Source organism: Osmerus eperlanus, chromosome 4 (genome assembly GCF_963692335.1).
Source record: "Osmerus eperlanus chromosome 4, fOsmEpe2.1, whole genome shotgun sequence".
NCBI classification, from domain to species: Eukaryota; Metazoa; Chordata; class Actinopteri; order Osmeriformes; family Osmeridae; genus Osmerus; species Osmerus eperlanus.
In genome coordinates, this window is record NC_085021.1 from 15,514,236 (window position 1) to 15,541,349 (window position 27,114).

The 27,114-nt window shown below is 47.1% G+C and overlaps 2 protein-coding genes across 3 annotated transcripts in view; both read right to left on the reverse strand.

Annotated features, from left to right (window-relative positions):
* The window catches only part of LOC134019011 (dedicator of cytokinesis protein 3-like), a 32,196-nt gene extending 18,607 nt beyond the window's left edge, over nucleotides 1-13,589 (reverse strand). The window contains exons 1-7 of the mRNA XM_062459472.1: nucleotides 13,183-13,589; nucleotides 7,031-7,114; nucleotides 6,689-6,729; nucleotides 5,127-5,182; nucleotides 3,654-3,750; nucleotides 1,845-1,993; nucleotides 879-963 (exon numbers count right to left, since the gene is read on the reverse strand). Coding sequence (XP_062315456.1) covers nucleotides 879-963; nucleotides 1,845-1,993; nucleotides 3,654-3,750; nucleotides 5,127-5,182; nucleotides 6,689-6,729; nucleotides 7,031-7,114; nucleotides 13,183-13,219 — 549 coding nt within the window. The 5' untranslated portion in view covers nucleotides 13,220-13,589. The remainder of the gene's footprint in view (nucleotides 1-878; nucleotides 964-1,844; nucleotides 1,994-3,653; nucleotides 3,751-5,126; nucleotides 5,183-6,688; nucleotides 6,730-7,030; nucleotides 7,115-13,182) is intronic.
* A 1,674-nt stretch (nucleotides 13,590-15,263) lies between these two features.
* LOC134019014 (DDB1- and CUL4-associated factor 1-like) lies at nucleotides 15,264-26,989 on the reverse strand. 2 transcript variants are annotated; one of them, XM_062459478.1, is made up of 25 exons: nucleotides 26,801-26,989; nucleotides 26,021-26,141; nucleotides 25,744-25,820; nucleotides 25,590-25,663; nucleotides 25,342-25,455; nucleotides 25,121-25,258; nucleotides 24,363-24,974; nucleotides 23,878-23,979; nucleotides 23,594-23,752; nucleotides 23,278-23,457; nucleotides 22,992-23,201; nucleotides 22,691-22,860; nucleotides 22,405-22,532; nucleotides 22,063-22,298; nucleotides 20,859-21,928; nucleotides 20,484-20,682; nucleotides 20,272-20,354; nucleotides 19,135-19,219; nucleotides 18,801-19,034; nucleotides 18,519-18,612; nucleotides 17,908-18,012; nucleotides 17,722-17,795; nucleotides 17,478-17,570; nucleotides 17,129-17,381; nucleotides 15,264-16,750 (listed from the first exon to the last, which is right to left on the reverse strand). In XM_062459478.1, exons 2-25 carry the CDS (start codon nucleotides 26,131-26,133, stop codon nucleotides 16,695-16,697), a joined length of 4,659 nt encoding a protein of 1,552 aa, XP_062315462.1. In that variant the 5' UTR covers nucleotides 26,134-26,141; nucleotides 26,801-26,989; the 3' UTR covers nucleotides 15,264-16,694. The 2 variants fall into 2 exon arrangements, with proteins under 2 accessions (XP_062315462.1, XP_062315461.1); XM_062459477.1 differs by having other exon boundaries at nucleotides 15,264-16,753.
* Between the last annotated feature and the right edge of the window lie 125 nt (nucleotides 26,990-27,114).

Below are 27,114 nucleotides of genomic sequence, written 5' to 3' on the forward strand. Positions count from 1 at the left end.
GCAAAGCCGAGAAAAATGGCAGAGGAATAATAGGAGACTGCTGGACAGTTGGGCAGTGTCTCAGGCTGACATATGGACCCTCTGCTATTGGTCAGACTGTGTCTCCCCTCTCCAAGATGGCCTCCCAAAACATTACAGTCATTACGCTACGTCTGTGTTATAATTACGTGGAGGACTAGTCCTAATCTCCTTTCACTCTGGGTAGATTTGGAACACCCACATTACTCCCAATGAATTCCAAAAGCACATTAGAGACATGATTTATTTATAGAATTATGTCTCAAGTCAAGACATTGGTTTACGTAACCGAAACTGTAATATTCAATTAATTTACTATTCCAATGTGTGTTTTTCTAAAGGCTCACCCAGGCTTGTCACACTGCATTATGTCTGCGCTGCGAGTTAACATTCATGCTCGTGAGAGTCACGTGCATGCTGGGAAGGGACACACTCAATATGGTGGGATTGTGAGCGTAAAGAATAGGCCTTCTTATCCAGCCTAGTCCACAGCAGCTGAGTCGTGCCATCTCCCATGAGTCACCTTCTTATGGATGATTTGGTAATGAGCACATTCACACCAACACACAAAATCTGGAAAATGCATATACATGCATGGTGCAAACACTCACGTACTGATATTTTACAGTGTGAATACGAAGTGCATCTTCAAGAATCACACCCACACAGTACCAATGTTAAACCATTCTGAGAAAGAGAACTATTTTTCTCATTACTACAGATGCACAACAAGGTCAATGTTTTCCTAATGCTCAGGGTGTCCAAGGGAAACCACGAGTTATACTGATTAGCGTTCTGATTCAGAACCCTAAAACTCTTCCAGAAGTTTCAACCAAATGTAAATACTCTTTGAGTTATACCATTTTGTAAAGTTCAGACACACTGATCTGATCCGGATCCACCATTTCAAACTCTTTCCTGGGAACCAGGTCTAAGCCAAGGTGCCTGTAGAGGAGAGGAGGAAAACAGAGAGAGAAAAAAGGAATTAGATTAATTAACAGACCTTTTCTTGAAAGTAAAAACAGTAAAATCCCACGCAGAATCTTTCACCAGTCACAAGTCAAACGAAACGGTCAAGACGAAGACATTTCAAACACCCATTTGAAGCCTGACAGGCTGATGGCCCAGGACTCAAATAAAATGTGGCTCTTGTGAGGACCTTCATCCCACATTTAGTAGGATGGGAAGTGACGGTCGCGTGCACACGTTTACGTTCTGCGTCAGAACACTATCACACTCTAGCACCCCTAACCAGAGGAGCTGGGGGGAACCGCAGAACCACTGTCCCTGCTTCTACAGGCAATAAGGCCACCAAGAGACAAATCAAACCCGGCAGCCCTCAGGTCAGTTTGGACAAGGAGATATTCAGCGAGACTGTAACGTGTAAACCCTGTTATCTAGAATATCTTTATTTGACATGGCAGATTGGCCGAGAACAGAGTTCTGTTTTGCAGCACGTTTATGATGTCAAGGGTTATGCTATTCCTTGGATGAGATGAAACCCCATACATGGTAAATATAAATGGATCCCGGACTAGTTCGATGGAGCAAGAAGCTGGCAGCTCCAAGAATGTGGGGTGTCCTCCAGGGCATGAACATGTGGATACAGTAGTGCTATTCATTGGCTTTGGATTCACACATGCTCAATGGCCTTAAAATCACATCATAGCTAAATTTATATACCTTAGACACAGTACTATAAATGATCTCGCCGATATCACGTTTTTATACAACAATTGTAAACTCCATTCGTTCTTGTTCTTATGCCTTATGTGACGGTCATGGCCTGAGGGTCAGGGCACCCATCTTAGCCCGTTTCAACTCACTCGTTGCCCCAGTCCAGTCTGACGGTGATGTGCCGTTTGATCTCTCGGGTCTGCTCCTGCGCCAGGTGACCCTGGATCAGCTGACGCCGCAGGTCGATGAGCTCGTTCATCACGTGGCGCAGCTTGTGGAAGAGGTCCACCTTGTGTTTCTGTCAGGGCAGAGGTAAGAGTTGCACCACAGATGGTAGAGCATGAGATGACTCCAGTCCAAGAGGCACTACAGTATGGCTACAGTCTTTCTAGGGAATTCATTAAAGTTCTATTGGAGAGGGATAATGGACTTATGATTATGGATTACGTTTCCATAGTGGTTTTAACACAATCTCATCCCACTTGGTGTGCGTAACAGTTGAAAGTGGAGTGTTTTCCCAGTAGAAGGTAAAGCTGTTAGACTATCGAAGGACTAATGGAACTTTGGATAATTAATGCACTCAAAGGTAAATCACATCTCCACTATAAAAGGTAGGGCTATAACAGCTTTCAAAGTACATGCGCCTTTATGCATTTATTCAAAATGTCAAAAAGAATGTGCAAAACAGATTTGACTCAGTACAGTGCTTGTTGCAGTGTGTATACCTCGGAAAAAAACTTTTTTTTCAGCACCAAGGACAGCACTTTTAATTGAGGCATTTTCTTCTCTCTCCGACAGCATGACAAGCCCACATTACCTCCCAGGTTTGTTTACATAAGTGCAAAGATTAAGCGCTGCCACAATGCTCATGTAAATTTAATGAGGGTAAACATTACATGTCCTCAAATGCTGGTAGCTGTTCAAAAACAAAGATTTTTGTCAGAGTTGATGAGCCCTCTCGGACTGTTCTGTAGGGCTAATTATGTACATTATAACAGATACACACTTATGCTTAGGCCATTGCTCCCTGAGGTACCACCATGCATTCTAATTGGTTAAAATGTGCCTCAAGGGCAAAACATCCAAGGAAAACCTTATAAACATCTAGCCAATGATACGTCCTATTTTTATGGATGGTAACCGTGGTGACTACGCCCTACCACATGCGGGGAGGAGGAGGGGGGCTACCAAAATGAGCAGTGTTAAATCAGTGGTCCGTATTAGCTGTGCTTGAAAGGAAGTTACATCATCACAGCCATGCCCGCGGCTAATTCGCTGCTCTGAGCATGAGCAGTCGTCAGTGAAAGGTTACGTAAAAACACGTTGCTCTGGAACAGCTCCCCTCAGCTTCAACCCCCAACCACCACATCCCCTGCCCTGGCAGTCAGAAGTTATTGGTCTGCTATAGGTTCCTGGTGAACACGTTCTGGGGGAATGCTGACTGAGGGAGGTAAGCAGCACTGGGTCTTAACATGATGCTGGGGCTGAAAATGGAGAGCCAAGATCCAAAGCAACGGAAAACTGACACAGCGTGAAATTGCTGAAGACAGCTGTGAGGGCAACCACTATCTAAGGCCAGAGACTATATTTGGTTCTACGTAGATTGTGTCAGAGCATGTGGAAAGGGGATTCTGAGTTGCGTACCATAAAGGAATATATGGAAAATAGCTGCCCCATATATGTGTTTAACTGTCATGCTATTTCTTAGTCTTTTAAATCAACGTGGGTATTTTAGCTGTTGAATGAGGTGAAAGAAAACTGCAGACCACAGGAACAATTCTCTCAAACAAATCTCTTAATTCCATATCTGTAAAACAGTAATGCATCCATCCCCTTTCTGCTCAGGCTTTTTAAGAAATCTCTGAGCCGGCCAAGTAATATGCATACATGAGCCCACTACACACTGTGGCTAGACAGAGTGCTTCCCAGGGAGGCGTGAGGGTGTGTGTGCTACTGACCACGTAGAGTTGCTTCCATAGCACCCCCCATTCCTGTAGTGTGGAGGTGGTCTCAGTGATGATAGGGTCCTCCAGGGGTACCACCGTCTCACACAGTCTAGGGTGAGAAACACACACACGTGGTACACACAGATAAATATATGCAGATATTTAGGTCGCCGCCTTGAGCTATTTCAATAATGGCATTACAACTGAGTGATGATAAACATGTAATGTACCCAGTAATGAGATTTTCTCTGGCTGTAAAGAGCTGTGATGGGCCACTTGAATATCTCTATCCTAACTCTATGAGTGTGAAAGCCACGAGCCAGTGAAAGCCACAAGCCTAAAAGCGAGACCTCTGATATGAAAAAGGAGGATGACACGGGCATTCTGCTACAAACTGAGTCTCTTTGTCCTCTTTTGGTTTACAATCGTCCAATCAGGCTGGCTGCCATTGGTCTTTGGTGTTCCATCATGGATTACATTACAAAGAAAACTTTTTGGTTAGGATACATTAGACAGTCCATGGATTACATAACCAGTTAGAGTGATCCTCCAAAGCTGTAATGCTTGGGGAAAACTGCCACCATACTGTAGGTGTTGCAGATCATTACCTCCCGTAGACAGCAACACATATTTCCCAAGTGCAACTCCTGGAGTGAGGATGTACCACAACTCCCATTTCTAAGTGTGCACTTTTAATTGTTTAAAAGCTCAAGAAGAGGCCTCTCTCTATGTGGCAGCTGAACTGGAGGGGACTGACATAACACTGTGAAGTATACTCCCAATCCTCACAGTGCCACCGATCCCAACCCGCAGATTTAATCTCTGTGAACACAGCCTGATAAAGAGCTCCACTGCTCGCCTTTGTCTTTGCCCTGCTCTCTGCTTTCAGCAGCACCGACAGCTTTTGTTCCTTCAACATAGGAGCCGTGACGGCCACTAACCCATGCGTGTGCGTGTCGACGTATTTGTATGTGTATGTGTGTGTCCGTGTGTGAACAGTATGCATGTCTATGTGCACAAGTGGGCGTTTCTCTGCCACACTGGATAAGCACTCCTAATGCTATTTCAGTATGGATCCTCACAGATCAGTGACGAGGGAAATGAGGTGGCCAGGAATGGGCCGAGCGTGCATGCTGTCAATGATCCATCGGTGAATATGACCCAATCGCAGCTCTGTGTGGCGGCTAAGAGAGAGCTCCATTCGAGTTCAATGAGTCAATGCTCCCAGCCGTTCCAACACACTGAGTCTCCGTGTCCATCATGCCCCTGCTGACACGGCCCTCACACACCACTCTGTGCTACACTGGCTGCACATCTGTTGTGAAGAGGCAGCTCAAGAGACGCTGATACTGCCTCATACAATGGTGTCCTGACATGGAGCGGGTGGGACCAGGTTAAGGGTTAAGACAGGTTTAAAAGACACCAATACTGTGGTTGGCTGATGACATACTTGGATATACAATGATGATTGGACATGAGACTTACCCTCTGTTGGTCACAGTGGATTTCTTCAAGTGAACATAGCTGATTGGGAAGATGCCCTAATAGGAAGATAAGGTGCAAAGAGGTTAAATGCAGTGCGGCTAATCCCCATTCAGTATGTGTGGTGCTATGGGTACTGTAGCAGCCTGTCAATGTGGAATTCACTTGGCTGGACCATTAGCTGCAGACACACTTCTGTCAGTAAACGTTTTTTGGGATTGTCGGCACCACATTCAAATAGTAAGAAATAATTATGCCCAAATAAACGCCACTTAAATGTAATCATTTTCATTGAGCTGCGGCTCCTGTAGTGGTTCTGTTTCAAACAGAAATACATAAACACACCCACACACACACCTTATACATGCATACTTTCTGTAAAAGGAAACACGAGCATGGTCACGTTTCGCAGCCCCAATTGACCCTTGGCTCACAGTAGAGCATGAGCGACAGAGCAGTGCCACCCTTTCAGCTCCCCTTTCTTGTTCTGATCTGCCAGATGTGATGAATTGGTCACAGTGAACACAACTGATTCTCCCAGTTCAGGGGGAGGAAGAGGGAGAAAAAGCACGGCCGACAGAGCACATGACAAAATGGAGGCCTGCTGGTAGGGTCTGTGAATCACTGAGAAGAGCAGCAGGAGCAGGCTGTTATGCCTCGAGGACCAATATCTAAGCAGGACTAAACCGTTTTAATGATTCATTCTGGAACATTCTGCCCACCTGGCTGTGTACCCACATGACCTCAACATTTGAATAATCTGGCCTTTGAATTCTCATAACCTTTGAATTCTGATGACCTTTGCGTTCACAGCAGGATAACAAATCGAAGTCTGATTTAGATAACACAGATTCAGGCTAGTCCTAGCCTAAAGCATATCTATGGAGATTATTCATTTTAGATTGAGGAAGTGTATCAAATGAGCCCTTAGAGTGAGAAAACACAGCTGGGGTTACCAGATGTCATGTCTTCCCAGATGTTGCAAGTATAACAGATCCAATCTCACATTTTGAGAAGGAACATGAAGCTAGTGTCTAGGCACAGTAATAAACGTTCTTTACCGAACGGTCGATTTTATCGGAAGTGGATGTGTAAGTAATATATGATAACTATTTACTGCAGTGCAGTGTATTGATCGATAGCGGGCAGCAGCTCTGGTGGTTTGTGCTCTGGCTGTTGGGAGGCAGTGGACTGGACATGCTAGGTAAGACCCAGGGGCTCAGTGTCGGCTGAGCTCCAGCTGGTGCCTGCAAGCCCACATCACATGGAGCGCCATGTCAATACAACAGCAGCAGGCTTTCTGGAGAGAAGTGGCAAAACACCTGATGGTTTGGATCACATCCTGTCCCACCCTTTTACCTCGGGCACAACTGCTTCCTGTGTTTAGCAACCATACATGGGGAAATATATGATCCTTGTTGTCATTGGAATGAACAATGTCACCAACTAAAATCTTTCTCCTATCCATATAGGTAGCAAAGAAACATATAGGTCATTACCACTCTGTCGGAGAAATAGAATATACATGAACATGATCAGTGCGTTTCTACAGGTAACCTATTTACCTTTACGGAAGGCTTTTTGGTGGAAAACCCTCTGTACCAACCTAAAGGAAAGCAGAAAGGTAAATCAAAATAACTCACACATACACGTCCTCATAGAATTACGTTGTCATGCTCTTTGGTTTCCTAAACATGTCATGCTGTGAAATGTTAAGACTGAGTCCAAGCTAGCATTACTCTTGTGAGAGCACAACCTCAATTAACCTTCGCTGTTGGTACACTTCATAGGCATCTTGTATTGCAAGACATTCTTGGATGTCTCAGAGCTATGCATGTATGCAATATGCATGGTGATGTCTGCTGATCTACTTTACTGTCCATGTAGAGACGGCGTTCTGTTCTTACCTTCACTCTTCTCCAGTATCTGCACGGTCTCCCCTATCTCCAGGACCAGGGCCTGACACACTGACCCCCGGAAGTTACAGATCACTGCGCAGAGGAAAAAGAGATTCAGGTTGTGGTGGTCATCCATAAAGCTTCAGAGTCAGATTGTGGGATTAAAGCAACCTCTCAGTTCCATAGGAGTACATTTTACATTTACATTTAGTCATTTAGCAGACACTCTTATCCAGAGCGACTTACAGTAAGTACAGGGACATTCCCCCCGAGGCAAGTAGGGTGAAGTGCCTTGCCCAAGGACACAACGTCATTTGGCACGGCCGTGAATCGAACTGGCAACCTTCAGATTACTAGCGTTACTAGCCCGATTCCCTAACCGCTCAGCCACCTGACTCCAGTAGGTGAAATGAAGGGAGTAATTCTGCAATGGAGCCTTATTAGGTTAGAGAGGGGGACTGGGGTCAAGGTGGGCCAGCCTGGTGCCAGTGTGTCTCTCTGCCTCAGCAAACTTGGTGTCAATCTAGCAACCAGCCAAGCAAATTTCATTAGTAGATAGCCCTCAACGGAGTAAATGTCCTTTGGGGTTCTAAATAAAATATTGCATCCATAGAGAGCCCTGCAAAACCTGCACTTTAGTACTTTGTAGTACTGTAGATACTCCTGTCTGACCTGAAAAAAAGCTTTTTTTTTTGCTCATTTATGGAGGGGAACCCGACAGGAACAAATAGATAGTTCTACCTAGCGCTTTGTCTGGTTGTGTAAATGGGTAAACTATTGCATGAATATTAAGCTGCCTAGGTTCAGGATGAGCCTCTTATTTGTCTGTGCTATTCACATGTATGAATGAGGTGACTCCCCAACTATGTCATGTTTTCACACAACATGTGTTTTGGTGTGCCCCAGACTGGTTATCACAGCTTGTAATAAGCTGTTTCATACAAACATCTAAACACAGCATCACACAGGAGCCACTGCCTCACCAACTGTAAACAAGCACCCTCCCTGAAGTGTGGAGTCATTTTAATAGCCAATTACGTAATTCTTTAGAAGTCCTGATTTTAATGCAATGTTAAGTTAATTGTCTCCAGATATAGACCACACACACTCTGCTGCTAAATAAGGGGGGGGGGGGGGGGGGGGGTAAATGTTCCTCAATCATATTGCTGCATTTGCATAAATGTTCCCTGTTGAACCTCAATGTGCCGCTGCCTGTTTCTGCAGAATCACACATTCAACCAGGACCTCTAAGTGTAAAACATGATGTATACTGAAAGATGCAGTGCCTCAAACTCTGATTAAGGATGTGGATGTGATTAATCCTCGGAGACAAATGGAATGGTTAGGAACCTAAGTCACATGGCCTCTAGCTCCTCTCTCATCAGTAGTTTGTGTCATCTGAGAGGGGTAGGATCTTAACATCACAGGAGATGCAATGTATACAAGCCTCAGTGAGGACAACATTGTTTGATGATGACAGAGCCCCATTGACGATTCCAAAACCCACAAATGGTGGCCCTTCGAGGAGAGTTCTGTGTTAGTCATTATGCTAATGAACTAGCCAGGGGACCCAATGAGGGGGAGGAGGAGACAGAAGGAGGAGGGGCTATGCTGGGCGCCTGTTTGTGGGAAACGAGTGCTCGGTTCCTCTGCTATGGTAACTATGGCAACAGATCATCTACAAACTGGAGGGCTTTCTTTACTGTAACTGCTGCAGGGATATGGGCTTTTTAAAATGGCAGGAATATGGATGCTCTCCTGTGCAAGGGTCTAAATCAAGTGTACAGAGCAGAGATTCAAGGGAGAGAAAGATGGATAGACTGAAAGAGAGGAACTTGACATCTTTTTCTACTGCTTCAGGCCCATTACCAGCCAAGGCTGAAGAATATCTACTTGAGTCCACTTCCTTAATGTCCTCTACTTCATTTGAATTGCAAAATTGCCCCCAGACCATTAGAAAACTCCTCAACAGATCTCACATGGAAGAAGATGGGCCTGTCAGATTTTAAAGAGATGGTTCAATTGCATAGGCTCTGTTGACAATACCGCAGTCTCATCTTTAGAGAATGTGATCCATCCATCTCTCAGTCCTCTACTCTGCCCATGGGAATAAGCTGAAACTTACAAACTGAATGTTTACTTAATGTCTATGCCAACATGCATGCTAGTATATCTGTAGACTTCTCTATCAGATGTGAAGGCTTGAGATTACAGTGCTGTGACACTGGTCAGAGAGCCTGCAGCCCCTATAGATCTGCGCCTTTGCTGTCCCAAAACGCCCCTCATCTATATAGAGCACTGCCATTTGGATTGACTGTCACGACAATGCTAACTGTGGGGCTCAGCCACAGTCCAGTGGCAAACTGATCCTGATGATGGCATGAGTAAGACCAGGCAGTAAGTCTGATTAGCATGAGCAAAACCAAGGCATTTTGAGCCTTCAAAGACATCAATGGTTATTTGGTAAAGATCAACAGCACAAACAAGGGTCTGTTTGGAGTAATGAAAGAATAAATGGACACATTTAATTCCACCTAATGTGAGAGATAAAGATCTCTGCATAGGCTACATAGCCTAGATTTTATAGCCTGAACATTTTTACAAGGCCTGTTATGTGATCAAGATGCAAGAACAAATCAGGGTTGCTTACATTCAAATAGAATGTGTTTTCAGTGGAAAATTCCTTCAACCACAGTAGAATCATGGATTAGCTCGCAAGAATATAAAGCAAACTGTTAAGATGCGCCCCCTAATTCCCCAACCTTGGAATACAGATACAGCTCTATTTTTGTAAAAATCCTCACTGATGCTATTTTTACAATACAACAGCGTTTTCTGCAGGCCCACATGACAATATGTGATGATAGTAGGCAGATCCTGCAGTTTTGTGCTCCCCACAGTGTGAAAAGAAGGGGTATCGAGGCCAGGTGTGTGAGGCCAAGCATGCATCTATACACACAAACAAACCACAATCTCAATCACATACACACACAAAATGAAAAACTGTTACTTTGTGAGTTTGCATCTCTCATATCACATGTGTTATGTTACTCCATATTAGGATTGTAATAACATAAGAAAGAAAAGGTCAATTTTGAACAATTTATATTTGATCATGCAGTATTGTCTTTGCTCTACTCTCTAATTGTTGGCTCTGCTTACACAAACACAAACTGATGTGTCCTTCATTCCAGTGAATCTAGGCTTACAGTACGTGTCATCCTGACCTCTGGCTAAATCAGCCATGCAAATAGATTTGTTTAACATTTACAATGCACCTGTTTAATTATAAAAGACGGTCAGCCAAAGCATGTGTAAAATAGAAAGCACATTATTATGGCTATTACACATTTGCAAGATTTTTTTGATTATTTTGATAAATATGCTGACACCAACAATGTTTTAATTTGTTAGTTTTTTTCAAAACAAAACAGGTTTGTAGCCACACATCACCAGGGGAACGTGCAGAGTCTGAGAGAGACATACTGTACTGTACTATGACCCACAGCGAGACACACACACACACACAGCAGTGTAAAGGGCAGCACACATCAAACCCTCCCAGACAACAGCGAATGCTACCATATCCTTCCTCTATGAGACACTATGCTCACCATGGTAACAACATTCCTTAGTATGGCCTATTGGGCAACAAGTTTTAATCTGTAGTAAAAGTATAATGTCAACATGAGGTAGGGATAGTATAGGCTCCATCTTGTTAAGATCACAATAAAGACTGTTCATGTATTTGGGCACTGTGGAGGCTATAGTGGTGATGCTGGCTGGGAAGTGTAATATAAACTGTACTCCTGTTCCTCATTGATTCCTCAATCCTTTAAGACCCAGAGAAAAACCTCACTGGTATAACAGGTGATTACAATGAGCCAAATCCCAGACGAGTTCCTCTAGTGATTTCTGTAATGCATTGTGACTGAGCAGGCAGCCCCCAGAGGTCCTACTCCCCCAGTTTGAGTAACCCTGTCCCAGATCCTTACAGGGCAAAGTTACAAATTACACAACACTCTTTGGGTTTCGCCCAGTGAGTCATGTTTCTCTACATGGCCTGAATGCACACTCACTCAGGTCTTGCTAACCTAATGATATCTGAAATGGGAACAGGGGAGGTTTTTGTCAGTTCTGATTCCAGGACTGTGCCATGTCTGTCTGACTATGGAGCCCATCTGCAGTATGATGGTCACCTGACCAGCCAGTGACGCCCTCAGTACCTTCCATTACCTTTTGCAGCCCACCTACAGACAAGCACACACACTGGCTGTCTGTGTCCTGTCCATGGTTGTATTATTGGTTAAACCTAGGAAGAAATCATGCTTAACAATGCTAATCTCTCAAATACCACTCAAAGCTAGATATAAGATGTATATGTGGTGCTTACAGCTATGATCAGACTAAAAGACTGTTCACCTTTACCTTTTAGTGATTGAGTTTCAATGCTGCACCATTACCTCTTGGACTGCTGTGTAGCATGTGTTCCATCCACATTGCTGTGCAGGGCAAAGGGCTGGCCAGTGCACTCTCTAATGGGGCCAAGTGAAGCCTTAAGTTATGTAATTAAACAAATACCTATCTAGTCATATCCAAACCACATAAGGGTACTTCTGACCTGTTCTACTGTTTGAGAACAAAGCCAGTGACAATTCATTATCTTGTTTCCAATACAAAGAGACCTAGCAAACGGTAATTAGAGTGTGATTGTTATAAAGGCATTAAGATTGGATGAGGTGGGCTCTAAATGTTTTTTTTCTTCTGTTTGTCAGAGCTCATTAAGATAAGACAGACAAAATTAGGCTATAAATATATATATCAGTGGACAGCAAAATGGGAGCTGTCAGGTTGGACTTAGCGGTATATAAGAGGTTCCAACAGTAGGTGATAGGTAATAAATATATTATCCTTGTGTGATACTTCAAAACCCTATGTTTTTTAAATAACTTTAGCTTCATATAGATCATTGCAGTGCTATATAAGGATGCTTCCAATCAAGGACGACACTTCCATGTATAACAACTTCTGACTTTAACTACAGCCCACACTAATCAATGTCAAATTGTGTCTACTGAATGATATTATGCTACTAAAGGAACATAATAATGCACAATTGATATTATTAATGGTCGGGCCTGTTGACCTGAATGTTATCCCTTCAGCACCATGGACAGTGGTAAGCTAAAACGCTGAAGGATAGATTGCAGGGGTAGCCAACAGCAGTGTAACTGTTGCTTCACTCCCATTTGCCAAACATGTAGGGATTTTCTCGAACTCGGATACAGTTATCGATTTCTCGGAAGCCAGAGTAGTCACCATGATGTGGTGCCTATCGTCACCCTTTTCGAAACAATTCAATGCATCATTGAAAAAGCAATAAGGATAGTGTGCGTGTGTGACAACACACAGAGAGACACAACAGATTCAACATGACTCATTCAAAAGCCTAGAAAATTGCGCAGAAATATCTACTGTTTATCGTTGGTTCGAATAGGCTAAAGGTTGCATGTATACGATCCACAGAAGATACTCATGGGGATGAAGGGGGTGATGCTGTGGTCGTGAAACTTTTTTTATAGAACTCAACAGTTAAAGCTGAAGCATGTTTCTTAGTCTACAGGTAGGTTACGCATAGCCTGCTGCTCTGACTCTAAACACAGTCTACACCTGTTGGAGGAACGCAATCTCATTGCCCCCTCGTGGTTTCAACATGAATCGCCTTTTCAAATGTGATGCTCAAATCAAATAACACTTAACTACATAGGCTACAATACTACTGACGCATTTCAAACACCAAAATCCAAAAATGCCTAGAATGAAGCACGAATAAGAGGAATAGCCTTCGGTTATTGTCTTTTATTTAAAAAGCCAATAGTAACAGTGAGGCAAGGACTAATAGGATATCACCCACGCAATGATTTGCCATCTCAGGCATCATTGGGAAGTATTCAGCCATTATTAGCCTATACCTTCATAGGTTATAATCAAACTGATTGAGATGTCTGGTTATATTAAAATATATCATAGCTAAAGATTAAAACAGTATGCTTCCTATTATTAATTATGCTACAGACTCAAATGAAAATCATGCCGAGACGAGTGGCAGTCTAATTAAAAACATTTTGAAAACGAGCAAATGATCGACACAAAGATCTTACCAACTCCGATTTTCTCCTCTTCTGTCGGTATCCACATATTTGGATTTTTTTGGTTATTTTCCCTCCAGACGATGAAGCCACATTCTGTCGATATTGTGGAAAGATGCTGCTAAATTTAAACTATGGTGAATGTACGGCCTGTTCCTTGCATCGAACTACATGTCTTAATATAAATCGTTATCAAACGATGTATTAACGGACCACCGATGTAGAGATCCTGTTCTATTATCTCCCGGTGTGTTCGCCGCGCCGTGTCTCCAGTCTGATGCAGTCTGTGTCCACCTACCTACCACACACACATACACACACGGTAATCTAATATCCGAACGCTAGCCTATTATTGCAGCAGCAGCTACATCTCGACTGGACCGTGAATAGTTTTTTCAACAAATTATTAATTTATTTTCCAGATGGTGATTAGCCTATCGCTCCAGTCAGTTCTTAATCGACTATAATCTTATAGCCTACGCCGTATTGGCTGTTGGAGGCGAGGTTGAGTCAAACCCCATAGGCGGTCATTAGCAATCGGAATATCGTTTGCCGATCCAAACTGGTCTTGGGGTGCCAGAAAATATGAGTTAACTGCAATATACCATGAACTGCGCCATCACCATGGTCCTCATATGACTCATTTGTCAACACTGATGTGTCAAGTATTTGCAAATCTATACTGCACTCCCAGATACAATGCCATGGCGGATGCATCCAATCCAAGTGCGTTGAGACGACCAGGCAGGTTTCTAGAAACGGTGACAACGTGCCTCTTGATTTAATCTGCGGCCTCGGGTCTGGACCAATAAATCTATGGCTTTTTACATCAGAGGCATTCTTTCCCGACGCCCCAGTGGCGGTTCTACATTGAATTACACCCAGGGCGAGACGCCCTTCGCGCCCTGGGTGTAAGGAATACAGTGGGTGGGATTTTGAACACATACAGCTGGTTGAGTCTGAGGTTATTTATCATTTAAATATGATTCTTAGATCATTACCATTTGCAGTAAAAAAAAAAGTAAACATTTAGTTGACATTTGATTCCTACTCGACACAAACTGTGCAGCCTGCTAACTCGAGCTAATGCGAATTTTCCAAAATAGAAACCTGTCAGCAGCAAGCAGGGCCCCTTAAATTAGGGCCCCTTCTCTTTGATGTATTTGAGCTGGCATGGCAGAGTACACGAGCTGAGAGCGAGAGGCTGTGAGAAGGAGGCATGGGGCACTGTGGTTGCCTAACACTGTGAAAGCTGCTATCAGTTTCCACACTCCCCATTCCAGCAGACAATAAGAGCCAGAGGAGGTAGTAATAAGAATCCCATCCAGTCCTCTCATCAATCATCTACTCACACATCCCTTCAATCTGCTTCTCTCACCCTTTTCCTCTCTCTCCCACACACACACAATACCTATATAACAAAATATCTCTCACAATCCCCTCTGCCTGTCTTAAGCATAACAATCTTACTGTAGACAGACACACACCCTTACATGTCCACAGGATCTGTCTCCTACACTCCCACTACACTCTACAGACAACATGATCGCCTCCACTGGCACTATTACCCAGACAGAATAACACATCCATCCTCTCAGTCTTGCCAGTGTTCTACACACTCACTCACATAAGCACTCCAATTCTCCCACGCTCAAATACACTCATCAGTGTCTCTCACCATATCAGATTTCATCAAAATACTTTACATATTAGTGTTTTGCACTATTATTATTTTGTCTGGGGAAGGCAACATGCCTATTTGATGATAACCTTCAGAAACTACCCAACAGAGCTGTGATTATCCCTATAAATAAGGTACCATGTGATGCATACATATATTAGCCATGAACATGCAGAGTTCTGCTTTCTAATAAATCCTATACAAACATGTCCAGTGTACTCATGTCATACTCCAAAAAACAAGTTTCAAGTCCTCCAGAGATTTACAGCTTTCTGAATATTGTGTGTCTGATGCAACCATGAACTCCTGGATGTATGTGGGCAGAGATGCTACAATAACAGCAACTGAATGATGGCTGTTTGAAGAATGTGTAAAGAATGGGCATTTTCAAGGACTACTCATACACACAAAAAGCTTTGACTTTTCATTTTATTTATAGTAAAAATACTTTTGATACATTTTGTACAGCAACATTTTTTAATTATCTCAACATGAAAGAGAGACCAGAGGTGGCAAAATATTGAAATGATATCAAACAATCCAAAAACCATAAACTACAGCAATCACGAAATGTTTACGATGTTGGCAAGCCATGTTGTGAACACATACTGTAGAAGTTATGGCTTGATGATCATGCTGTCCTCAAACAGATTCTCAAGCCGCCTATCAGTATCCAACAGCAACATGAAAACAAACCACCTCTGCAAACCAACTGTAATCTGCACCAGTTGTGTCAAATGCAGTTTTCAAGTTCTGTCTCTGGCACTCGATAAGACCAAAAAAAAAACACAATGTGTGGCGTAAAATGAAGCATAAGAAAGGCTTGCTGTAATTTTCAAAACACCCACCATGCGTATACAACTCAACGGAAAATAAAGCCTATGTTCCTCTCTATCAGAACACGGCCCTGAGGTCCACTGAAGCAATATCAATTAAAGCCTAATTAATACGCTGTTCATCACTGAAAATCAACTAAATAATGGAAGGCAACCTTTAAGGCCTTGTCATGTCATGTACCAACAATAGGCCCACTTCAAGTCAGCAGTTTTACACTTTCATTATCGAGTGTACAGTTTTTTTAAGAGCACCATATTTCTTCCATTCCTATGACTACAGTGAAACACAGAGGCAATATGTCTTGATGGCACGTTGTAAGTGACATTTTGGTCATGGACATTTGTATGGTGACATGTTGGTAGAGTGGAGGTGCCCCTGAGGATGTGTCCTGTTTGGCTCCACTGGGCTAGACGCTTGGCAACGTGTGCATATGTGTGCGTGCTACAGAGAGTGTCTAACGCCACACGTCAGTCCATGTCTGGCCATATGCGAGGAGGCAGAGATGAATCTGAGACAGCTCATCCCTCACAAATCCAGTCTATTTTAGTTGGACTAAAATGGACTGAAATGAGGAAAGTCAAAGGGGTCAAAGGGTTCAAAAGGTGGAACTCCTTTGTCAGATGAAAATATAAAATAACCTTGGAAAATTAGGCCATAAACAGATTTTTTTTTTCATTTCCTTTCCTTTTTTTCTTTTTTAAACCCACAAAGCTCACCATGTCATAGAAAACTATATCATATACTAATCTGGTTTTCCTTCCTCAAGGACTCTGCACATTTCCAGGATGTCCTCCCTCTGGTCTGTGAGGAGGTCTCCTTTGGCACCTCTTACTCCTCCTGTCCACTCCTCCCCAGGTCCCCTGCTTCAGGGGTTAATGCCTCCAACAGTTGAACTGGCAGTGCTCTCCTCCGTCTGTCTAACCGTGTCACACGTGTCCCCACAGCGCTGTGCCAGGGGCGCAGTCCTCGCTGTCCCAGCTCCTCTGTCCCAGCTCCTGACAGCAGCTCACTCATTCAGGGATAGGATGATGTCATCCTCAAGGTATGAGTTGTCAGAGCTGTCTGCTGGGGTGACAGACATAAAGCAAACAGAGGTTCAGAGGGTTGAAAAGAACAGGCAGGGAATACTGCAGAAGTCACTGCGTCAGCATAAAAATGCCGAGTCAAAAACCGAATGTCCTCAGAGTGAGAACGCTCTCCACATCCATCTCTCCCCTTTTCTCTCAGTTCTGTCAATCTTTCTTTCTCTCTCTCTCTCTCTGGAATACACTAGTACAACATAACATTGTTTTTTTCTTTCGGGTGAGATGTGATTTTTGGTTTCAAATGCCCTGATCAAACATCATCAAAACATAAGACGAACTTCAGCCCTGCGTGTACTGCATCACATCTCCGAGTCTGTCTGAGACTGCGGACAACGTCGGCAAAACCAAGACTCACTGTTGTCCGCTGCGAGGTCCACATCTTCCTCGTTATCGTCCGAGTCATCCTCGTCGTCCTCGTCCTCGTCGTCCTCCTCCAGTAGACGAGCCACCTCCTCGTCGTCGGAGGGGGAGAAGTCGTCGTTGCCGTCCTCCTCGTCCTCCTCGCCCCCGTTGTCGTTCTCCAGCTCTGCGATCAGGGGGTCCGTGTCCAGGTCCTCGTCAGAGTCGTCCTCGTCGTCATCGTCGTCCTCCTCCTGGTCGTCGTCCTCCTGGCGGAAGGAAGAGAGAGAGAGGATGCTGACGAAGGCCTGGCGGAGAGATGCCATGCGGCTCATGCCGGGGTGAGCGGAGGTGAAGAGCCTGACCTGATCTTCCTCATCCTCTTCCTCCTCCGCCAGTCTCTGGCGGCCCACCTCGTACAGCCTGCACACAGTGTCTGTGTTGACCGAGTCCTGGTTCTGAAGGGGGAGGGGGGGAGGGGGGGAGGGAAGGGTCAGACAGAAAACCGGTCCAGTACGATGTCAGCCGCCCGGCCCTCTTAGGCTCTGTTCACCACTGACAGAACAGACACCGTTGTATTGACACATGTATCAGATACTAGAGACACACCTCAATCACAGCCAGGTAACAGTCTTTCGTGTCTGTGCACAGGTCAAATATATTCCTCTTCACGTCGATGGTGGCTGTGGACACAAACAGGGGGTCAGTCACCACCTCATCCACCTGGGACTGAACGCCACACCGCGTTATGACCTGCTAAGGCTCAAACTAGGGCTGGGTGAGGGTTGGCCTCACCGATGGGTTTGTAGTCTGTGGCGTTGAAGGTCCGGAAAGAGGAGCCAAAGGGAGTCTTCATCTGCATCTCCATCATGTCATCCTCATCGTCGGCCTGTAACATGGCTGTAACACACACACACGCGTGTTAACAGGCTGCAGAGAACTCCTCCACTGGTCACAGTAGGGATGGAGACTGATGGCCAGATAGATACATGGTACCAGTTGCATAAAGAGCGACCAGACCCAGACATGAGCAGGCACATGGACGGAGGCTGCTCATGTGGAGCCGGTCCCACACATGGCTCTGACAGTGAGCTTGTGTGAACCAGCTGGTCCCCCAAGTGCCAGCCCAGTGCTGAGCCTCCTGCCCATATGGTTGAGCAGGACCTGGTGGCATGAAACGCACACCTCTACAGGCCCTGTTCACACCTCTCCCTGCCCACACGGCCCCACAGACACACAGCCTCCAGCACGGCAAGACACACACAAACACACTGGAGCTGCCAAACGTTATTACGCGCACACACACACACACACACTTCTCCCACAGAAGCCCTCTCCCTCACGCAGGGGCTGAACATGTGAAAGCTTCCAAATCGGTGTTCTCTCCCAAGAGGGATGAGGCCTACCTCCATAGATCACAGTGCCGTTGTTGTTAAAGACGATCCTGCACTGGTCCAGCGCTGGGACAGTGTGGAGGAGGTGGAAGGTCCGCAAGTCCCACTGACATGACTGTTAAGGACTACATCACTCTTAGCTTTCATATGGCTGTAAACCAAAGCTGACATCATCAATACACAACACATACATTTATAACCCTGGGGCAAAACAAGCTTTTAAGTGAAGTAAAAACAAAAAATCTTTACCCCCCCCCCCCCCACACACACACACTAATGTGACATGAAAGATACAATCTCCGTGTTGACGATGACCTCCAGGCCGTTGGGGTGAAACACCCCGCTGATGTTCATGTTGAACTTGTCAAACTTGTGGATGGCCTGGGCCGAGCGCACGTCCCACAGCACGCCGTCGTTCAGCACCAGGTCGTCTGTGGGGTTGAAGGTGGCGCAGTTCCTCTTGTAGTTGTTGGCCAGGTCAGGGTTGTTCAGGGTCAGCGTCTTCAGGCCTGTCTGGATGTCGTAGATCTAGGAAGGCCACAGGAAGATTTCGATGACTGACCTGATCGATAGAAGCGATGTGGGGGGTTTTGATATGTGTGGTTCTGTGACGAGCCGGGGTACTTACGTGAGCGATGTGTTCCTTTGTGCCGATGACTCTGTCCTGCGAAAGTTTACTAAACTCCACGTAATGGTCATCTAGGAAGGAATGCCTAGAGGCAAAAAGCATGTTTTAATACATTTTCTGACGGTCCTTTAAAATCCTTAGGGCTGGTGGAGTTAGAGAACAACACTAGCTGGGTTGAACACATTTGTGATTAATTATTTGGCATTAGTGTTTGCTAGCATGGAGTATGGACTAGTCAACTCCACAGAACACTGCTAATTGAAAAACCTTCTCTTCCATCAGATGAAAGTAAAGCTAAAATGTTTTCAATCACGTTGCCAGACGAGTTACATGAGGACAGCAGAACGCTGCTCTGACTCAGTCCCAAATCCCTGTGTAGTTTGGTTAAACTGTGGGGGAATGAGCCACTGCCTGTGTTCCATCAAGTGAAGATTTCAGCCCCGGGGCAGTTAAGAGTGCATAATTAAACAGCATGTCCGCTCCCAGCTCCCAATAGCATGGAGCAGCTGTACCACTGGGAAGAGGAAACCACACAAAAGGCAAGAACAGTCCCTATACAAAGCAGTCTACTCTGTGAAAATCTGATCATTTGGGCCAGGGATGTTTTGAACAACCCTCACTGCTCACAAGCACAGTTTCCACATTGTTTGAGTCAGCCTGGCAGCTTGGTGATCTTCCTATAGGAGAATGAGGGGACATGTCCTCCGGCTCTGTGTCTATATAAGAGGGGCAGAGCTGTGCTCCTGGGGGTCAGAGCTGTGCTCCTGGGGGGTCAAAGCTGTGCTCCTGGGGGGTCAGAGCTGTGCTCCTGGGGGGTCAGAGCTGTGCTCCTGGGGGGTCAGAGCTGTGCTCCTGGGGGTCAGAGATGTGCTCCTGGGGGGTCAGAGATGTGCTCCTGGGGGGTCAGAGCTGTGCTCCTGGGGGGTCAGAGCTGTGCTCCTGGGGGGTCAGAGCTGTGCTCCTGGGGGGTCAGAGATGTGCTCCTGGGGGGTCAGAGCTGTGCTCCTGGGGGTCAGAGCTGTGCTCCTGGGGGGTCAGAGATGTGCCCCTGGGGGGTCAGAGATGTGCTCCTGGGGGGTCAGAGCTGTGCTCCTGGGGGTCAGAGCTGTGCTCCTGGGGGTCAGAGCTGTCACTTACTTCATGATGAACACTGACTTCATGCCCCACAGCGCAGACAGAGGGAAACTCCACGACGCCGACGTCAGCAGCAGAGAGCCGTCCTAATGAGGAGACCAGATAAACAACAGATCAATAAGGGCAATAAGATCAATAAGGGCACGCACCGACCGCAGTAATAAGAGGGGCGCCGGAGAGGTGGCCCCGAGGCGCCGGGTATTGATCCTACTGACCCGGGACGGCTCCAGGTGAGTGATGGCCGAGCTGTGGCAGCTGTAGCTGGCCTCCTCCTGCCCCGTGAACACGTTGTAGAGCTTGAGCTGGCCCGTGCACGTGCCCAGCATCAGGAAGCGCTCGCGGGCTGAGAAGGCACAACACATGAAGCCACTCTCGTCCTCATCCGCCTCCCTGAACACCGAGATGGGCCGGAACCTGGGGAGAGGAGGGGGCGAGAGGGGGTGGGGACCCATCACCAAAGTGGAAACTAGGACGATTTCTTCATCCCTTATGATGGGAAAAAAAGAAACAGGCGCCCTGCCTGCAAGGAGACAACCTAGATCCACCGTGCCCACGAAAGCGTTCCAGACGTGCGCGGTTCGGGGCCTCACCTGCTGAAGATGAGGTGTCTGTCGAAGCAGCCCCCGTCCACCCCTCCGTATTTGGGGTAAACAACCCTGCGCGTGTTCCGGGAGGTGAAGTTGGTGGGCGCCTGCCGCCTCTGCTTGGGCTCGGGGCACTGGTGCGGGGTGAAGAGGGAGAAGGGGGGGCAGGTGGTCACCGGGTTCTTGCAGCGCGCGTGCTGCTCCCTCAGGTACTCGGTGATGATGCTGTCCAGGGCGGGGGGGGAGGGCAGGTGTCGGTCCAGCTGCTTCTTCATGGCGGGGCTCTGGCTGAAGGCCCCGTGGTCGGACTTCTGCCTCAGCACCCGAGGCTTCTTGCAGCTCACCACGCCGCACGGCGACGGGCGCTCCCGCGTGAACACGATCCGCCCGATGAGGGGCGAGCCGTTGCTCTGGTGAGGGCCGGACGTGGAGGGACACAAGGGAGGAGCGACGAGGGCTTGTGATGTAGATGGGCGGGGCTGGGGGTGGACCGACAGTGGGCTTGACGAATGGGAGGCGAGGCTCGCGAGGCGTGCCGCAACCCCATTGGCCAGCCGCGGGGTGCGGGGAAGGGCGGTGGCGGGGGAAACAGGGGGAGGAGGGACAGTGACGGGGGGGAAGGTGCTGGAGGAAGGGTGGGACAGAAGAGCCATGGGGAGGTCGGCCTCTTTGGTCAGGATGGTGGCCGTGTCGTTCAGGCCTTTGGCCACTAGGTGGTTCCTGATCAAAAGGAGCAGCTCCTTCTCAGGGAAGGATATCCTCGACTGGGCTACCACGTTGGCCCTTTGCAGCCAGGCCAGAGACACGTCCGTGCCGATCAGCAGGGGCTTCCCAGACACCCGCTCGATGAGCTCGGCGGCAAACTTGCAGAACTTGACGTGCTCGCTGCGTTTGTCCTGCAGCACGGGCTCCTTCATCAGCTGCTGGATGTGTCCGCTGCTGAACAGGGGCAGCTTGCTGATGATCTGCCTGACGGAGCTGGAGCGAGACAGGCCCACCAGCGCCTTGCAGGCCAGGGCCCGGATCTGGTCTGCGTCTGTGATGGGCATCTTCACCGTCAGCAGGGACAGCAGCACCTGCGTGGCAGCACAAACCAGGGCATCAGTGGATTTGACGAATCGCTGTAGAAATCTAAACTAGCAACTGAGCAGTGTGTGGCTCACTAGGTTTGACAGTGGGCCAGAGCTGCCCCCCCCCCCCCCCCCCCTACCTTGATGCCGTTGTTGGACTGGACCACGTTCCACATCTTGGTGAGCACGCTCTCGCTGGTCTTGGTCTGCTGGGGCAGGCGGCGGCGAGGCGTGCCCGAGATGAACTTGCCGATGCTGGACATGCGCTTGTCAGGGGCGCACACACAGTTGGTGACCACCTGCAGGGCCGACTTCTGGATCTCAGCGTCGTTCACGAACACCTCCCCCTCCGCCACCAACAGCACTATGCTCATCCCTGAGGGGAGACCGGGACAAGACCTTTAGTGCTTCTCCGCTGGCGACACCAAGGCCCTGTGCTGTGTCTCTGGAGGGACCCCCTGTGGCGGGCCCAGTGGACGTACCCACGATGGAGGTTGTGGCGCCCCCCTCGTCGGAGAGCACCGACACAGACTCAGCCATCAGCAGCTGGGTCTTAGGCACCACAGTCAGGATGCTCAGGATGTCCAGGGCGTAGCGCACTGTATCACTCCTGTGGAGGAAAAAATCCATCCGAAATACTGTGATGCAAGGTATCAGTCCAAGCGAGGAAATCCATGAAAGATATCCCGCAACTTATTAATCCTAGACACACACACACACACACACACACACAAAGGGGTTGATCAGAGAGAGAGGACATGTCCCTACCTGCCGTAGTAGGTCCTCCAGTCACAGGCGATGGAGATGAGTTGCAGCAGGAGCTGCACACAGGACAGCTTGTGGAAGACCTCTGCTGGCTCCCAGTACAGCCGCACTGGGCCGTACTCAATCAGGAACTCCATCATCTCCACCACCTGCTCGTGGGTGTAGCTGCACGCCTGGGGGACATGGCAAACGGGCTGATCAGTGGTGACCTGACACAGTCTACAGTGAGGTCAAACGCTACATTATTAAGAAGACTGAACTAAATGTGGGGGAAATTCAATCCCATAAGCTTCCCCCCACCTACCTTGTAGTAAGGCTGGGAGTGGATGGGAGCGCCCCCTTCAGTCCGCTGCAGGGACTGCTTGACCTGCTCCACTTTGATAGCCAGGTGGGCTTCGAAGTACCTCCGCAGGGCCATGCAGGTGTGTTTGGCAGTCTGCCTGCTGGAGAAGATGGCATCATCGCTCAGCAGAGCCCCCTGGTCCTCAGGGTTCAGGATCTCTAACGTGCTGATCTGGAAACGGGTAACGGTTGAACACACGGACAAAACAACACAACCACACACACACACACAACCAGAGAGTTCATACCAGGTTGACGAGGCGACGGAGGCCGTCCTGCCTGTCGAAGAGCTCCAGCACGGCTCGGAAGGAGAAGGAGATGGAGAAGAACATGGTGGCGTGGCAGCAGCCTGACGCGTGAGAACACTCCAGCAGCCACAGGGTGTAGCCCACCACATCAGACAGCACCGAATGGGGAAGCATGCACACCTGGGGTGCACAGACAAACACAGGACACGGAGACACACAACATACAATTGTTTATATTATATTAGAAAAAATATAATATATATTAAGCTTTAATGTATGAATGATGTGTATATAATGGATGTGTGTGGTATTGTACCCGCTCCATAGCATCCTGGTTGTAGGCCAGGTAGTAGAGACAGAGAGACACCCCCGTGGCAGCCATGGATGGTCTGGGTATCTCCAGCAGCTTCTGAACCCCCCCATGAGCTACAAACTCTGCTGCAAACTTCTTGTGCAGGAGCAGAGAGGCCAGGTACTGGACGGAGAAAGGGATTCCAAAAAGTATCCAATTAAAAGCCTTTCACAGGACGAAACTCGCTATGAATGACCGAATCTGGAGGCATTTTGGAGCTTGTCAAGGCGAGTGGGCAGGAAAGGTACCTTGAGAGCCTCGAAGGTGAGCTGTACGTCATTGGTCTGCTTTAGGTCCATGTAGTGCATGAGCAGCTCTCGAGCCCCCATCTGCATGAACACAGCCAGGAGCTATACGGAAAAAAGGGTGGGGGTGTCAATAAAAATGCACACGATAAAACTGTAAATGTTCAACTGTCTAGCTGATAAGTTCTAAAGCTTTAGTTTGTTTAGAGTGTGTGTCTGTGGTCCTCATGCTCACAAGACAGCCCCAAAATAAGTTTTTGGGGCAATGTTAAATATCCATGTTACAACACTAAAAGTACACTGACATGTAGAGGTAAGGTTTAACTCATGAGAGCAAGACAGTCTCAAGACTCCATGTTATTTTAGCCATTGAATTTTAAATGCACTCGTAAGGAATTCAAAATTACTTTTGAAAGCATAGCGGGACCAACTGAGAGGTGGCACTAACACCTTAGGATCAACCTCCAAACATGTGATTGACTGCTCACCTCCTGGTACTCCCCCAGGGGAGTCAGGTACTGCAGGATGAGCCTCTGCTCTATCTCTGGGGTCAGAGGGTAAAGGTGATAGTTGTTCCCAATCACCCATGGACTCATTTCAGACCAGCTGCTATTGGACAGCTCGTTAAAGTTTCTTTCGGGCTCAGGCAGTGAGAAGTTCAGCTTCTGTTTGGCCTTGCGCCCGTTCTCCCTCTCTGCCCTCCTCTTCAGGTGACTGCTCCCCTCTGCCCTTCCGTCAGAGACGTCACAGTGCATCAGGGAGTTAGGAGCAGAGACGGGCTTCATCATGGTTTTAACTGTGGAGTTGGCACGGCTGCTGGTCTTGTGAAGAGAGGCAAGGTGGAAAGACAGGTCATTCGCAGGCTCGCGGGCGGTGAACACATTTTCCGATCTGACCTCGTCTGGTCCCTTCTCGTCCCTTTCGGGCCCGTTCCTGCCCAGGGTGAAGGGGCCGTCCTCAAAACCACCGTCAACGGTCTCCTCGTCCAGAGGAAGCAATGGCTCACCCAAGGCCTTCCGGGGGCTGGGCCTCTTAAACTCCCTTCTGTTCACAGCATCCTTGTCCTGAAGCTCACGTAGGCGCTGCAACATCAGAGGCACCTGGAGAGACAGAAAGACAGAGGTTAGTCTCTGACAAAAAAAAATATACAGACAACTATGAGTCAACGCAGCAAATTCTGTTGCTTTGTTTACCTTTCAAAGACACAGGAGGCATGAGGGTAAATGAGAAGAATTTCTACACTGACCAGAACAGAGTTCTCCTCCCTGTAGTTGGCAGCGATGTCCTGGTTCTCCATGGCTCCTGCTAAAAGGCCTGTGGCATAGATCCTTAGGGGCTGTTCAGCCTCCTGGGCCCACTTAAACAGCCTCTCAACGATGCCCTCCTGTCACACAGAGGCACACACATCCTGTTAGAATTCTGGTCAACATAGTGACACTGTCAACTGCACACTGTTTCTTTGCATACCTTTTCCTGAAAAACCACAGCTGTCTCAAGGCCGGGCATGATGTTCTGCAGCAGGCGACAGGCGGACGTGTTGAGAGAGAACTCTCTGCTCGTCATCACATAGCTGTTCACCAGCTAGGTAGGCAAAGGAAACCAGCAACTCAGATCAACTGTGTGCATCGCACTGTGCAATGGTGTTTATGTCCCTAACATGTTTACATCCATTTGAAATGTATACACAATTCACTAAGCCAGCAATAACTTCTCACTGCATTCATGAAATCATCATTCTTGAAAAGGATCTTGAGAAGGTGTCCCAAAACACACTCTGGATCAGCTCTCCCTGAAAAGAAGATGGGGATGTTAAGACACTTAGTTAGCAACAATGTCAATAATGCTGTTAAAATAACTCTCCTGCCATACCAGGATGCCTGTCATCAAAAGGATCCGGATCAGCTTTATGGTATTCCTCCGTTTCCCTTTCCACCAATTCTGAGATTCTGAAAATAAAATGCGACATTAAGCTATGTATCGCACTGCTTTATACAACTCTTTCATTGGTACAACTAGAATTGTATCAAAACAAGGTGTGTTGTAAAACAAGTGTCCAGTGCATTTTCTGCAAACCTACTCCCGTCCTTATTTTTATTCATACACTCTTACTGGGTAAGAATGTGAAAATCACTTGTAACAAACTCACTTGGTGAGGATATTGACCAGGTCTTGTGTGCTGCCCTGTTGCTCCCTCTCCCACTGTTCCAGCAAAGCAGTCAGCTCTGCCTTGGAATCCACACTGGCAGATGCTGACGCCATGGCGCGGCCTACAAAAAGATACTATAAGATAACAGAAAATATATTTCACCAGCTCGACCAAAGAACGTAGTTGTAAATCCCTTGCGTATATAAAGCAGATATGTCCGCTAATACCATTACTTCTTCTACACACAGCTGCAGTGCACCATAGGGACTTCAACTGTCAACAGGTGATGTAGTCATATGCATAGCTCAGTCTGAAAAACCCGCGATACAGCTTCTCTTGTCCTGCAAGTCTGTGCAGCATACGTTTCCGTTTCATACAGGTCCACGTTGGACTGTTGTCTACCATTAAGTAATTGAGTACGGAACATGGCCTGTGGCATAGCATGCTGACCAGCTAGCTTCTTTACTGTGGCCAGGTATAAGCGAAGGCAGTAGTCGGATAGTGACTGGTGTCAATGTGTCAGTACGATCGCTACGTTCAGTGTTCCGTAGCTAGGTTAGCATATATCACATATCGCTGCACTACACTGCAAACACTAGCCATACTGACTAAATTGAGGTTATAGTTTTTGGGTGACAAACTGTACAACTAGCTAAAGTTGACGAATCAATTAAATTGGATCAATGACGGCGCTAGCTTTGTTGAATAGCTAGCTAACGTTAGCCTTCTAGGGCTGACAGGCTAGCTATTAGTGTAGCGCAACTAGCCTAGCAACTTTACCTTCTTCTTCTGTTCAGTTTTCCTAAGCTTTTGCCGAGTTTATTTCCTTGCACACAATATAACTGTCTAAACCCTACAAAAAATGAAGCTAACTATATGTGTATTGTTGAAAACAATACAAACTCAAAGGCTTTACAGCCCCCTCGTTGTCACTACTTTTAGCACAGCCTTGTTCACGGTTTATTATCGTTTATGGCGAACACGTTCCCCGCGTCATAAATTCAGCGACCAATGTCGAATTCTGATGACGTTTTCTTGGGGGGGGGGGATCACGCGTTTTCCTGCGGTGCGCTTTCATTGACTAGGCTGTTTAT